The following is a 14,936-nucleotide window of genomic DNA, read 5'->3' as shown; positions in this document are numbered from 1 at the left end:
GCATGCCCAGTGGTATGAGGTTTTCCTCGTCGTTCATTGAAGACCAATGGGTGGCCTTGGGATGACATTTTCATCCTGACGGGATTGTCGTCTCTTTGACATTATATATACCTATTCTCATTATATTCCTGTTTCAATTCAATAGCAACAAAACTTCAAACGAATAAAATCATTAAAATTGCAGCTATTCGCTAGAATATTTTACACAATGACAAGGAAAAAAGGTTGACCAATTTTCGGTAAAAATCGGAAAATGCGTGAACTCGTTTTTAGATTAAAAAGAAAAACGCATCATTTTTACATAAAAACAACTTTATTACAAATTTCCAAAAGAAAGATGATCAAATTCCAATCTAAAATAACTGAAAAATGTACGCTGTTTTTCAAAATCAGATTTGTGAATTCATATTTCGCACTCCTTATCTTGTTTTGCTAATGAAGTCAATCATGAAGAATTGAATTGGAATGTTAAGGAAATGAGAATTAAAACAAAAATGCGTTAAAATTTTGGAATTAAAAGCTTTCCGTCTTAAAATTATTTAACTCGAAAGGTGTGCAATACTTCTTTTTCCATTATTATAAATTCCAGAGGCGTAGCCAGACTTACTTCGAAGTGGAAGCCCTAATTCGGCAAGAGGTCTAGGGGACAGCTCAAGGTCCCTAGTTGGGGTCGGGTAGCGAAGCCTCCGGAAGTTCCCGGTGTTTGAGCATTTTAGAGCCATAAAAGTTACTCAAAATTTATGCTGAAAAGGGCTTTACTGCGAGATAATTTTATGGGAAAATGTTTTTTTTTTAATTTGATAATACCAGCAGTGACCGTGTTAATGATAAAACTCAAATGAAGAAATTGTCCTCCCTAATTTGATATGTTGTATTTTGTATTGTTTTAAAATGCCAATCCCTTCAGCACCTGCGTATGAAGTTTTCATATCACAACTCATACGTTATGCCAGAGCTAGCCGTAACTACGCAGACTTTTTGTACCGTGCTAGACTTCTTACAATTAGGTTTCTCGAAAAGGGTTATGTTACTACAAGACTGAAGCCACCACTACAAAAGTTTAATGGTCGTCATCATGAACTCGTGGATCGTTACGGCGTATCTATCTGCACCATAAGAACCGATTGGTTCAACGTGTTATAGTTTACCTTTCCTCTTTCGTCTAGCCCGGACTTGATTTTTATGAGCAACTGGAAGGATGTTTCTAGCAAAGCCGAGGATGCTTTCCCTACCGATGCACCCGGTCCATGCTCCCAGTTTTTAGTGGTGTCCGAGTTGCTCATTTACCTTTTTTGCTTTGTACGTATTATTTTGGTTATTTTTATGTTCTTTGATGCGTGTCGTTTCCATGTCTGGTCTTTGTCCTTGGTTTAAATTCTTTTGATTTCCGCAAGAATCTTTGTTCCTTTGACTACTCTTTTATTCCTTATAGGGGTCTTGGAAATAATTGTATCTTGACTCGGATTCCATAGTTAACCTGATTTTTAAGCTTTTGAAAAAAAAACTATTTTCGCAACACATTCCTTCAACTATTTTGGAAAAAGTCTGTTACACTTCAAATAAAGAATCGTCTATCAAGTTTTGAAGTCATCATTGCAATTATCATCAATTTGGTAATTCGTTATGGAAAACCCATTCATATCTTGAGATCAATTAACTTTTGAATAGGTAAGTAGTGCTCATTCTGCAATAATACGCGCGAGTCTATATGTTCCTTCTATGATGCCTGATCGTTTTTATATTTTTTTCAAGGTCTTGAATCAGTATTTTGTGCATGATATAATGTACTAATCTGACCTCTTAGGAGTCCAATCTTTATATTAGCTGACTTATTGCCCTGAAAACCACCAACACTATTCATCATTATTTTTGTAAAAGCCCATTTTGAAACGATAACTGGTCCACATACAGTATACATTGCATGTCATTTTTTATCAGACTAACTCTGAACTTAGACAATTCAAATCATTTACATCTAAAGGACGTCTATATGTTACCTTCATGAAAATGGGATTAAAAGTGTTACATAATAAACACGTGTCTACACTCAATAAGGACAAAGTAAATCAAAAATAACATCGAAATCCCCGCACGTGATTGCTACCACTTCTCTCTTTATTTTGTTTCATTTCCTTTTTTTCCCAAAATGATGTGGAAGCTCAGACTTCCGAGCGCATCGCTACGCGCCTGAATTCATACCAAATACCAAGTAAATACCACAAAGGTCTTGATGATGACATATGAAGTCGTCTGTCCATACACTCATATACAATGGTGATGTGGTGTGCACATCCACACTTTAATACAATATATTCTACAAAACAAAATATAGAAAGAAAACCTCAAGCAGTCTCATAGGAGATGCACCCTTCAGATTTTCATCATAATGAGAAATGTTGAATAATAGACAATTTACCTTAATTCTTACAGAATTTGCTTAAACAAGAGGCTTTTAGGAGTCTGAATTGCCGCCACCTGGTTGAATTTTGCCTTCCAAAGGCAATAAATTTAACAAGATGTTGTCCAACAATTTTGACTCAAGAAGTCTTTGGTAGAGCTTATCATAAGGATCATTTCAACAATTGAAGTTTCTTTTAATCTGTCATAGTTTTCAAGATATTGACTGAAAACTGTTAAAAAAAGTCATTTTTTTCCCTTTCAAGGCAATAACTCTTACAAGGATTCATCTGACAACTTTTATCCCTGAAGACTTTTGTAGTCCTAATAATAAGGATCATTTCAGTTATTGGAAGAATTTGCCTAAACCTAACCGTTTTGGTTGATTGATTGATTGTTGGGGTTTAACATCTGAGCAGCAATATTTCAGCTATATTCAAACGATAACGGTTTTGGAGATATATGTGCAAAACTACTATCTGACCCCTCTTTCTATTTTTAGTAACGGCGGCCATGTTTTTTTGACGAATCCAAAATCCCCACATCAGTTTTATGCAGGATACCCCAAGGAACATTCATACCAAGTTTAGTTTCAATTGGTTAATTAGTATCAGAGGAGAAGATTTTTGAAAAGAAATAACATTAAAAATAGCAAAAGTCGTTGAAAAAGGGCAATAACCCCAACATGGCTTAACAGATTAAAACCAAAATTTGACAAGAAATAGATCTCATCATGCTAAACACTTATCCTTGAGTCAGAATTTAGCTAAACCTAGCGGCTTTGGAGATATATGCAAAAATCTGCTGTCTGATCCCTATGTTCTATTTTTAGTAACGGTGGTCATGTTTTTCGACGAATAAAAAAATTCCCACAACAGTTCTATGTAGGATACCCCAAGGGACATTCATTTCAAGTTTAGTTTCAATAAGTCAAGTGTTGTCAGAAGATTTTTGAAAGAAATAACATTAAAAATAGCAAAAATCGTTGAAAAAGGGCAATAACTCCAACATGGCTTAATGGATTAAAACCAAAATTTGACCAGTTATAGATCTCATCATGCTGAATACTTTTACCCTGTCAGAATTTAGAAAAACCAAATGGTTTTGGAGATATATGAAAAAAATAAGCTGTCTGACCCCTATGTTCTATTTTTAGTAACAGTGGCCATGTTTTTCGACGAATAAAAAAATCCCCACATCAGTTCAATGCAGGCTACCCCAGGAACATTCATAACAAATTTGGTTTCAATTGGTCAAGTGTGTCAGAGGAGAAGATTTTTGAAAGAAATAACATTGAAAATAGCAAAAATTGTTGAAAAAGGGCAATAATTCCAACATAGCTTAATGGATTAAAACCAAAATTTATCTAGAGATAGATCTCATCATGCTGAACACTTCAGCCTGTCAGAATTTAGCAAAACCTAACGGTTATGGAGATATATGTGAAAAACTACTGTCTGATCCCCTATCTTCTATTTTTAGTAATGGCGGCCATGTTTTTCGACCAATCAAAAATCCCCACACCAATTCATTGCAGGATATCCCAAAATTCATTTATACCAAGTTTGGTTCTAATCAGTCAAGTAGTTTCAGAGGTGGAGAATTTTGTATGATTTTTTACGACGACAGACATGAAGTGATGGCAATAGCTCACATGGTTTTTGGCCAGGTGAGCTAAAAATGTCAGTTGAGTATTCTACAGTTCGTAGGAACAAATCCTATTAAACTAAAAAATCAAGCCCTTTCAGAGAAGTTGGGTTCACAAGGTCTACTATGATAATAATCTCAGGCTCACAACTCCTACAAAAATTGTCGAATCAAATCAAGTTGATGCTCTGAAACTAGAAAAATGTTTGTTTTTGGCTCCTAATTCCTTCATTGATATGGTAACCAACCCAAAATCAATCTCAGTCTACCTTAGATATAATTACATACACATATACTTAAGTTATTTTGTTTAGCTGTATACACAGCTTTTTGATCCCTTTTCTTCTACAAATAACATTCAGCCATATACAAAGAATCATTAAATCCTTTTGACAGTTTAAGACTTTGAAGATATCATTACAAACATGTATAGTAGAACTGGTAGGGATTCCTATGAAAACATGTTCATTGGGAAAATAAATAAAAAAAAAAAAAAACAAAATGGTAACAATACATTAATAAATATTAAATTTAATTAGCTATAGCTTGATGGCAACATTTGACTATCAAAAGTTCGTCTGATATAATTATAAATAGCTGTAGCTCTTTCAATAGTCATTTTACCATTTTTTGCTATTGTGTTCACATCACTAATAAGGAAGTTATTTACACTTCTAAAGTTATTGCACAAAAATAAACAGTGAACATATGACAAAAGAGGAAAAGATCTGTAAAATCTGACACTGTTAACATTTACAGGATAAGTTATTGCACAATTTTTCCTACTCTCTAGATGACATAAATCACCAATCAGAGCTGCTGTCTCAGTTTGGTTTTCTGTAAACAAAAGCATCATTTTTGACTGTATCAACTGAACTAGTGTCTTGTCTACATATTTAGTCCAGTGTAATGATCTCACCTTCTCTTCAGTTTTAACCTTGTCTTTTTCAATGATAATACAAGGTTTCTCATAGTTTTCACACATGTCTTGTATACGTTCTGTCATTTTTGCACGATTAGCTCCATTACTGAACTGTGACCACTGTTTACGATCTATGCCCATGCGAATACTTACAGCATAGTCACAGCTATGTAACTGTGCAGAAACTACATCCACCTTATGTTGAAATCGCAGAGATGAGACAATATCTTGAGCGCCATTAATCTCCCTAGAGTCAACAATAACCAATGGTTTGTTGTTTCTGTTAGTCAATAAAAGATCACTTTCTTCAGTGCATTGTGAAAGACATTTATCACTGACACTGTCAATTTGATGTATATTTTCAGAGAAATTACCATCAATAACATTTATGTCAGACATTTTAATATTAGATGTGTTTTTAACTTTGGCTAATCTTGTTTTAAGTGAGCACAGTAACTGAGGAGATCCCAAAGACTGATCTTCCTCAGAACTTGATGATATTGGTCTTCTTTTCTTGATAATTGTTCTTGATTCATTTAGACCTTCACTTTCAATAACGTCTTTTTTTGATACAGAAATAAGTCTACTTTTTGGTGATTTAAGCCTCTGAATTTGATCATCATATTCATCTTCACTTGAAGAGTCTTCTATATGTTTTACTCTCCTTCTCTTACTTTTTGATAGTTGCTGTATTTTGTTAGAAGTTTTTTTTGGTTTGGACCACCTTGTACGTGGCCCAAAGTAGGATTCATTGTCCAGTATATTGCCCTTGTCCATTAAAGTGATTTCATGACCATCCAACATAGAGAATTCCTCCTCATCACATACAAAGCTATCCTGATAGTACTGAGACTCCTCTTCTTCAGGAACCTGTGAATAAACATCTACATTGTTGTCATAATTAAACTTGAGTTTATACTTGCCAGCCTGTCCAGCAGGGCTATGTATTGACTTGAGGTAAATAGCTTGTAATTCTTCATGCTGACCTTGAGATAACTGTGTATAACCTTCTGACACAAAACTGTCCTCTATCTTCTCATCACTTTTTTCATCTTCGTCAGAGGACACATCATTATCTTCTGACACATCTGCTTCTTCCAAGAGAAATGGATTTGATGGGGTCTTCCTTTTTCTGTTTAATTTCTTATCTTTAATCCCATGAGGCACTTTATTAATTTTGTCAATATTACATCTTTCACCCAAGTAATCTTCGAAATCACTATCCATTTCATCTACAATACTGTCAACACAAAATGATACAGATTTAACTGGTTTGTTCTTTGAAATACTTCCTTCTTCACTTGATGTTGATAAATTCTTCCTAATTATTGAACTTGCTAGTTGTAAAGGTGACTTGAGGTCATCTTGGTCAACATTGTTACCAGGGGTAACAGGAGAATCTATGATTATTCTTGTCTTCCTTTTTTTCCTTATAACAAAGCTTTTTTCAAGAAGAGATTCTTGGTCTCTTACAGGCTTTGATTCTGGACTTAAAACATTAGACATTTTAGTTATTGCTGATGTAGCTGATTTCTCATTAATACATCTCCTTCCAGACAACACAGGGGATTTTGGAATCGCATCAAAACTATCAATGTGGTCAATTATTCTTTGGTTCTCTAATAAGTCATCTCCGTGGTGTTCACTTATGGTGTGTTCTACTTTGTTGTTAACCATAGCACCATATTTGAATGTTTCTTTACTTACATCTGACACAAAAGAGTCTCTAGTTATTGTGCAATTTCCTGGCATAAAAGATGATCTATTACTACTAAATGAAAGAGATTTTCTACTCGACAGAAGACTTTGGCTTAGATTTTTCAATGAAGACTTTTGAGAATTAGTTTGGCTTACACATGGAGAAGGCGGTATAATATCTTCATCGATACCAAATCCAAGGTCAAACAAGGGCATGGCAACATCTTCAATATCATTACAAAAGTCCTCATTCACATTTAACACATTGTTTATCAATTCTACCTGTGCTTCATTTGCAAGAGCACTGTTCTCAGAGTAGTGTGATTTAATCAATGTGAAGTATTCAGAAGTTGGATTTACTTTTCCCAAGTTAAATGTAGTTGGACATTTTTGAGTATCATTCACTTTATGTTTTTCTTCATAAGCTATGCCTTCATTGATCATATGATGATTTAACACAGATTTATTTTCATCCACAGAAAAGTTCTGTGTAGATCTATCCATGCTATCACTATCATGCACACAGGCTAAGGCCTGAGTGAATGTGAACTGTGATGGTGAAGGCATTCTTTCATCTGTTTTAGTTCTAACATTTTGTAAATTTTCCATAGGAGTTTTACAGGCCTCTAAAACTCCTGTATTAATGAACGAATCATCAAAAAATGATACTGCAGCTCTGTGTCCTTCTGTGCATTTTATGTTGGTTTGATTTAAGTGTAATCTAAATTCAGATTTATCATGAAGACTACTCGTAAGCACTTTATCATCAGTACTACTGGTAAATTTTTCCACTTTATTACAGTTAAATTCACTGATTTCTTTCTCTACATTGTTTTGTAAGTTATCAGTTTGTTCTATATAACTCCCATCAGAGCTTAATTCAGCTAAAATGCCCTCATGAGTCATTACAAAGTTTGCTTGTGTATCCATAAAATCATCTGACCCAGAAAATGTGTCCATTTCAATATCTACAAATTCAGTACCTTCTTCATCAACATTATGGTTTACGGCATCTTCAGGATGGGTATTTCTTTCTGAGATTTCCTTTACTGTGGCTAAATTATTCAGTTTATGTTCTGATACTTGGGAAATTTGTATTGTATTAGTTGTTTCCGATTCTTCTGTTGATGAATTTAACTCTAGTAGAATTGTGGCTTTACTATTATCAACTGACATTGGCATAGTTTGGACAGAAACATCTAAGTGGTTGCTCAGTATTTTATTTCTCTGAGTTTCAATTCTACCAAAATCAGGTAATGCTTCTAAGCTTATCTTTCTCTCACTCTTTAAAGAAGCTGTCATTTCAGTCTTACTTGGATATGTTTTGCCAATTAAGTCCATGCTCTCTGTCTTATAATTCCTTGTTAAACATAATTTGTCTTGACCATTTTCCCACTCTTTAACAATTTGTGTCATGTCTATTTTTGGAAAGACTGCCATTTGACTAATATCTTCTACCAATAGACTTACTTCACTTATAGAGGGTGCTTCGGGTACTTGCCAAACAGATTTATAATTCTTCATTGGTGGAGACTGATTGTAATTTGATGCAGGAAAAAACTCCGGCAAAAGCTTGGTGAAATCCTTACACTGTACTTCTGATTCTAATATTTCTTTATCTGGTGTGTTTGGACTGGAATGTATTATTACTGTATCAATGAAGTCCACTGGACAAGTTTCCTCCTCATTTACTTTCGTTTTATTAGGTTTCCCATCTGCATCCATACCCTTTGGTTTAATGGGAGTATGGTTACTTTCGCCAGGAAGGACGGAAACAATGAAGTCATTACCACCAGTATCAGCAATTATATCTACTACAGAAGTATTTCCAACTCTTCTCTTCATTTTTATTTGCTTTGATTTGCTGTTGATTACTGGAGTTGATTCTTTCTTCTCAAAAATAGTGGGCAATTCATCTTCACTGTCTCCAGAAATAACAAATTCTTCAAAGTCTTGTAGCTGTTCACTTCTTCTGGTCTTCTTGATCTTGTTAGGTTTTGTTGAGGAGGGTGCAAAGAACTGTTTGATATTACATACCTCCTCATCATTCTGTCCAGGTTTAAGGATATCATCTTCAATCAAATACATCTCCATTTCTTGTCCATAATTATCTTCATCAGGATCTAAAGTCTCTGAAAAAATGTATGAATTAGAAAGTAATTGTAATGTTTGGAATGACAGTATTTATTTCTTGTTCCAAAGTTAGATTTTATCAACCTATAGAAAAGTGTTATCAAAACAACATCTATGAAATTCAAAACTAGAGGCTCCAGAGAGCCTGAATCGCTCACCTGGTCAAAAATAGTCTTTATTGCTTTCTGAAGCTGGACTCTTTTCCTTACCGTACTATTGTCACATGAATAATTTCATCAATACAGAGTATCTTATTTATCCACCCATGTTTTCATATAAAATAAATCTCTAATTGTCATTTTTTTTCTCTTCTCTTCTTAGAAATAGGCCTATTCTCACCATGTTGATAAATTCCTACCAAGTTACATATCAGAAAAGTTTAACTATGTTTCAAGAAACAAACCTTATTCACTAAGAAATGCCAAACAAGGAAATTTGATAATCCCAAAAATTAAAACTGAACTTTTCAGACATTCATTCATATATTCTGGGTCTGTCTTGTGGAATAAGTTACCCAAACATTTACGTAATCAAGCCACTGGCAACTCATTCAAAATCAATCTAAAGAAGTACCTTAACACTTTTGAATAGATTATCTTAAAAGAGAAAATTGTTGCTGCTTACACTGTTTTTTTAATGTTCTATATTGTATTATCTTAAAGTGATTTGGTATTGTCAAATCAGCTTTTGTTTTTGTGTTGTGTTGTTTATTTTTAATTTCTAGTAGATATAGTTTTTGAGTGTGAGGGTCTCAGGGAAGATTAACTTTTAAACTGTGTAACCCTCTTGAAATAAAGATTTTATTATTATTATTATGTAGGTAATCCCATCATGCTGAACAATTTTAATCCCTGCCAGATTTTAGCTAAACCCAACTGTTTTTGAGTAATTTGCATAATTCTTCAATTTGACCCCTATGGTCTATGTTTAGAAACAGTGAGCATGTTTTATCACAAGATCAAAAATCCACATGCATAGATTGCTAAACATACTCTACATAATATTCATGCAAAGTTTTGTTTCAATCCATCCAGCAGTTTCAGAGGAGAAAATTTTCTAAATTGGAAATGTAAAATTCGGGGGAAAATTCCATTTCAGGACCCATAACTCATTCATTCGTCAATAGGTCTTTCTGAAAATTCTGGCATAGGTTCATCTCATTTTGCTGAACAATTTTAGAAGCTACCAGACTTAGCTAAACCAAACTGTTTTTGAGTTATTTGCATAATTCTGAAATTTGACCTCTATGGTCTATTTTTAGTAACGGTGGCCACATTTTTCAGAAGATCAGAACTTCCCACACATAGATTGTTAAACGTGTTCTACATAACATTCATTCAAAGTTTAGTTTCAATCCATCCAGTAGTTTTACAGGAGAAAATTTTCAAAGTTGGAAATGTAAAATTTGGGAAAAAAAATCCATTTCAGGACCAATAACTCATTCATTTGTCAACAAATCTTTCTGAAAATTTTGGCATAGGCAGGTGGCATAGGTCCATCCCATCATGCAGAACAATTTTACCCCAACCAGATTTAAGCTAAACCAAACTGCTTTTTAGTTATTTGCAACAATTTGACCCCTATGGTCTATTTTTAGTAACAGCTGCCATGTTTTTTGCCAGATTAAAAATTCCCCCAAAAAGATTGTTAAAAATACCCTAAGGAACATTCATGCAAAGTTTCTTCACAATCTATTGAGTAGTTTCAGAGGAGAAGATGTTCAAAAAGTTTACAGACGATGTTGACGACAGATGACGGACACATGATGGCAAAAGCTCACATGGCCTTTGGGACAGGTGAGCTAATAAAAAGTAGTTTTATGTTTACATTTTTTCAATATGAGATGGTACTCTTATAAGGTAAGTAAAAATTTCACTGGTGTTTAATGTATGTTAAATAGCTTTTCGAATTTTAACAATTTTCTTATTACCAACTGTATTGGCCCTACATTGTAAAACTCATTTATGGGTCTTTAGATATCAATTCTTCAGGTTTGTGCTTGTAATGTAACGAGCATAAAATTGACAAGACTCAAAACCAAAATCTTATTTGCATATCTGAATATGGTTAATTTTACATAACTGTAATTTTTTTCAGTTCACTGCAATGAGCAGTGTTCAATAATTTGCTCACAAAAACTGTCATACTTCCTATAGTTTTGGAATTCTTGTACACACAGAAATTGATGGATAGACAGAGTGAAAACAATAGGGTTCATTTATCTGTGATGTGGGGCACTAATAACCCCTATATTCAATGAAAAACTTACGGATTACCTGTAAATAGAAAACTTAAGAGGGTATCCTTATGTAAGCTGTCCTAGTAGTCATTTTATATTAAACACATTTTTTTAAGACTTAGATTTATACAATGGTTAACATGATCGTCTTACCTTGCAGTTCAAGAAACTGAACCATTTCAACAAAATTCTTGGTTTGTTTTGAGTGATCCATTAAAAAGGATGATTGAAGTCTGTTTTGCCAAAGGAACCATTCTGATAGGGATAATTTGTTTTCATCATCATCCTACAAGATAATATTTTTATGTTAATTTTTATGCTTTAATGCAGCAATAATTATTTAGTAATTTTCTGACAACAGAAAACCCTTTCTTCCAATGAAATAAAAATAAAACTAGCAAGTGCACCACATTTTTCAACCAAAAGGTCTCATATATCTTTCCTTAAAATTCTGATCAGAAATGACCTATTGGCATCAGTAGATTCCATAAAAGGTTCTAGAGAGAGACTGAATTGCTCACCTGGCAACATCAGAAAATCAGAAATATTTTATGTAAAAAGCTGCAGTAATTAGTCCTTTAATGGAGACTTTTATATTATTCAGCAATATGAAACACTTGCATGCTTTATAAAAACTAGAGGCCCTAGAACCTAAAACACTCACCTGATAAAATTAAAAATCAGGTGAGCATATTATTTGACCATTACTGTCTATTTTTAGCATGTCAACAGATAAAAAAAATCCTCAAATCAAATCTGTGCACAATACCCTAGGGAATGTGTTTACAATATTTGGTAGGAATCTGTTTCATAGATTCTGAGAAGTAGATTTTAGAAATAAAAATACCAAAAAAGTTAAAAAAGATGTAAATATGTCCAACATGGGTCAACAAAATTTCACCAAAACTTCACCATTGATAGATTTCATCTTGCTAAACACTATTATTGATGTAAGACTTTGTCTTAACCTAACGGTTTTGGAGAGGTTTGTCCAAAAAACTGTTGTTCCCATCCCTTCAGTCTAATTTTAGAAACAGTAGCCGTGTTTGTCGTCGGATCAAAAATCCTCACATCAGTTCTAACTTCCAGGCAAGAATATTCAAACCTTACAAGGGCAATAACTCTAACAAGGAGTTGTCTTCCATTTTGACTCAAGCAGCCTGTAATAGGACTTATCATAAGGATCATTTCAGGAATTGAAAGTTTTTATCTACCATAGTTTAGTAACAGTGGCCATCTTTGTTCACAAATACAAAAAATTTCAGAATCAGTAGAGCTAAAAAGGAGTCATTATACAAATTCAATTCAGTGAATACTTTCGTAGCCTTATCATACATATCATTTCATCCATTGGATTTAGATCTTCCTATGTTGATTTGACTATAATGCCGTAGGCCATGTGAGCTTTTGCCATCAGTTGGCGTCTGTCGTCGTCTGTCATCATTAACAATTTTTCAAACATCTTCTCTTCTGAAACTACAGAACGGATTTGGACGAATCTTAATATGATAATTCCTTAGAGTATCCTCCACAAAATAACCATTTGGATTTTTGGCCGCCATTACTAAAAATAGAACATAGGGGTCAGGCAGCTGTTTTTTGCATTTAACTCCAAAACCGTTAGGTTTTACCAAATTCTGACATAGGCAAAAGTGTTCAGCATGATGAGATCTATCTGTTGTCAACTTTTGGTGAAAATCTGTTGACCCATGTTGGAGTTTTTGCTCTTTTTGGATGTTTTTTGCTGTTTCTGATGTTATTACTTTCAAAAATCTTCTCAGAATTTAATGAAAGTTGGTACAATGTATTACTGTTTTTTTGGGTATCCTGCGCAATATGACCATTTAGATTTTTGATTGGTGAAAAAATATGGCCGCTGTTACTAAAAATAGAACATAGGTGTTGAAATACAGTTTTTTGCATATAACTTAAAAGCATTGAATTTGGCAAATTCTGATGGCAAGTAATATTGTTCACCATCAGAAGACCTTCACTAAAACTTTCAAAACAATTTGTTGCCTGTTGTAGGATTTATGGCCCCTGAAACAGATTTTTGGTTGTTTTTCACATCTACAACTCTCTGAAACCTGTTGCAACAAAATTTAGTTTAAGTTGGCATATCTTTTTTCATGGATCCCTCCACAAACTATTATTTAAAATTTTTCATAGGTAAAAAAACATGGCCATTGTCACTAAAGATAGAACATAGTGGTCAAAATACATTTTTTTGCTATTTTTTCCTCACCTATAGAAAAATAATGAAAATGAAAGCTATTCATTAAACAAACATGATATTCTGAGTTCACTGGCAGTATTGAAATTATTTTTAGGTGGCCATAATCAAAATGACTGCCATTTTGCAGCTGTTTTCACTAGTTGCTCAGGTTCCAATGATTTTTGGTTTCAAAAGGAAACTAGGTGCTTTAAGTTGAATGGTGACGCAAATTCTTATATCCCTTCCCAAATTTCTTCCAGAGGTTCTAAAAACACTTTGAAGGCATTTCCAACATTTTACAGTGCCCAAGGTACTCTTTTGAACTTACAGCATTCATCAATTTATTCTCTTTTTCGGCATTTTTTTTTGTAAAACATTTTAACAAAGCATGATACCCTTACTACTTTGTTTATTGGGTATGGTTTGCAAGTTGAGCGATTCAGGCTCTTTGAGAGCCTGTTGTTTCTATCTATTATAGTTTTCAAGATATTGGCTAAATTCTGCTAAAAACATCATTTTTTTTGCTTTTCAAGGGCAAATAACCTTGATCCCTTGCAAAATATTTTAGGGCTTATTATAAGGATCTTTTCAGCACTTGAAAGGAGTTGGCTAAACCTAGCTGTTTTGGAAAAGTATGAGAAAAACCTCCACCTCTTTGTTCTATTTTCAGTAACCACAGCCATGTCTTTTTGACGGATCAAAAATCCCCACATCAGATATTTGCAGAAAACCGAAAGGAATTTTCATACCAAGTTTGGTTCTAAATGGTCAGGTAGTTTCAGAGGAGAAAATTTTTGAAAGAAATAACATAAAACAAAGGACAAATTTGTCAAAAAAAACCCCAATAAGTCTAACATGGCTTAACAGATTAAAACTAAAATTTGACAACAAATACATCTCATCATGCTGAACATTTTTACCACTGTCAGAATTTTGCTAAACCTAACGGTTATGGAGATACATGTATATGCAAAAAACTACTGTCTGACCCTTATGTTCTATTTTTAGTAATAGTGGCCATGTTTTTCAACAGATCTAAAATCCCCACATCATTTCTATGCAAAGAAACATTCATACCAGGTTTGGTTCCAATTGATCAAGCAGTGTCAGAAACGTTGAAAAAGGGCAATAACTCCAACATGGCTAAATAGATTTAAACAAAAATTTGACCTCAGATAGATCTCATCATGCTGAACACTTTTAACCATGTCAGAATTTAGCTAAGCCTAACAGTTTGGAGATGTATATGAAATCTACTGTCTGACCCCTATGTTCTATTTTTAGTAAAAGGCAGCCATGTTTTTCGAGGATCAAATATTCCCACACCAGTTCTATGCAGGATACCCCAATGAACATTCATACCAAGTTTAGTTCAGATTGATCATCTAGTGTCAGAGGAGAAGAGTTTTGAAAAATTGTTAACAACGGACAACGACGACAGACGCCAAGTGATGGCAATAGCTCAAATGGCCTTTGGCCAAGTGAGCTAAAAACAGGTCTTATACAGAAATGGCCTGGTTGCTGAAAGGTACACATTTGACTGGAAATGTTGAAAAATACAAGGTAAATTGGTAAACAGGAACCAGATGTTGTATCCCAAGATATGGGACCTCATACTGAAGTTGTGTACAAAATATCTAATGGCTGTGATTTATAGTTGCTAAGAAAAATGCTATGAAAATATT

The 14,936-nt window shown here is 33.8% G+C and overlaps 1 protein-coding gene across 2 annotated transcripts in view; it reads right to left on the bottom strand.

Annotated features, from left to right (window-relative positions):
- Positions 1-4,559: 4,559 nt before the first annotated feature.
- LOC148623659 (Fanconi anemia group M protein-like) overlaps positions 4,560-14,936 on the bottom strand; it is a 40,235-nt gene continuing 29,858 nt past the window's right edge. For both annotated transcript variants that reach the window (XM_088565645.1, XM_088565644.1), the window contains exons 14-15: positions 11,190-11,322; positions 4,560-8,796 (exon numbers count right to left, since the gene is read on the bottom strand). In XM_088565645.1, coding sequence (XP_088421771.1) covers positions 4,580-8,796; positions 11,190-11,322 — 4,350 coding nt within the window. In that variant the 3' untranslated portion in view covers positions 4,560-4,579. The remainder of the gene's footprint in view (positions 8,797-11,189; positions 11,323-14,936) is intronic.

This window comes from Perna viridis, chromosome 2 (assembly GCF_037379345.1).
Source record: "Perna viridis isolate PV_CMFRI_1.1 ecotype Kerala chromosome 2, ASM3737934v1, whole genome shotgun sequence".
NCBI classification, from domain to species: Eukaryota; Metazoa; Mollusca; class Bivalvia; order Mytilida; family Mytilidae; genus Perna; species Perna viridis.
The sequence above is the reverse complement of the archived record's forward strand: the minus strand, read 5'-3'. Positions and strand labels throughout refer to the sequence as shown.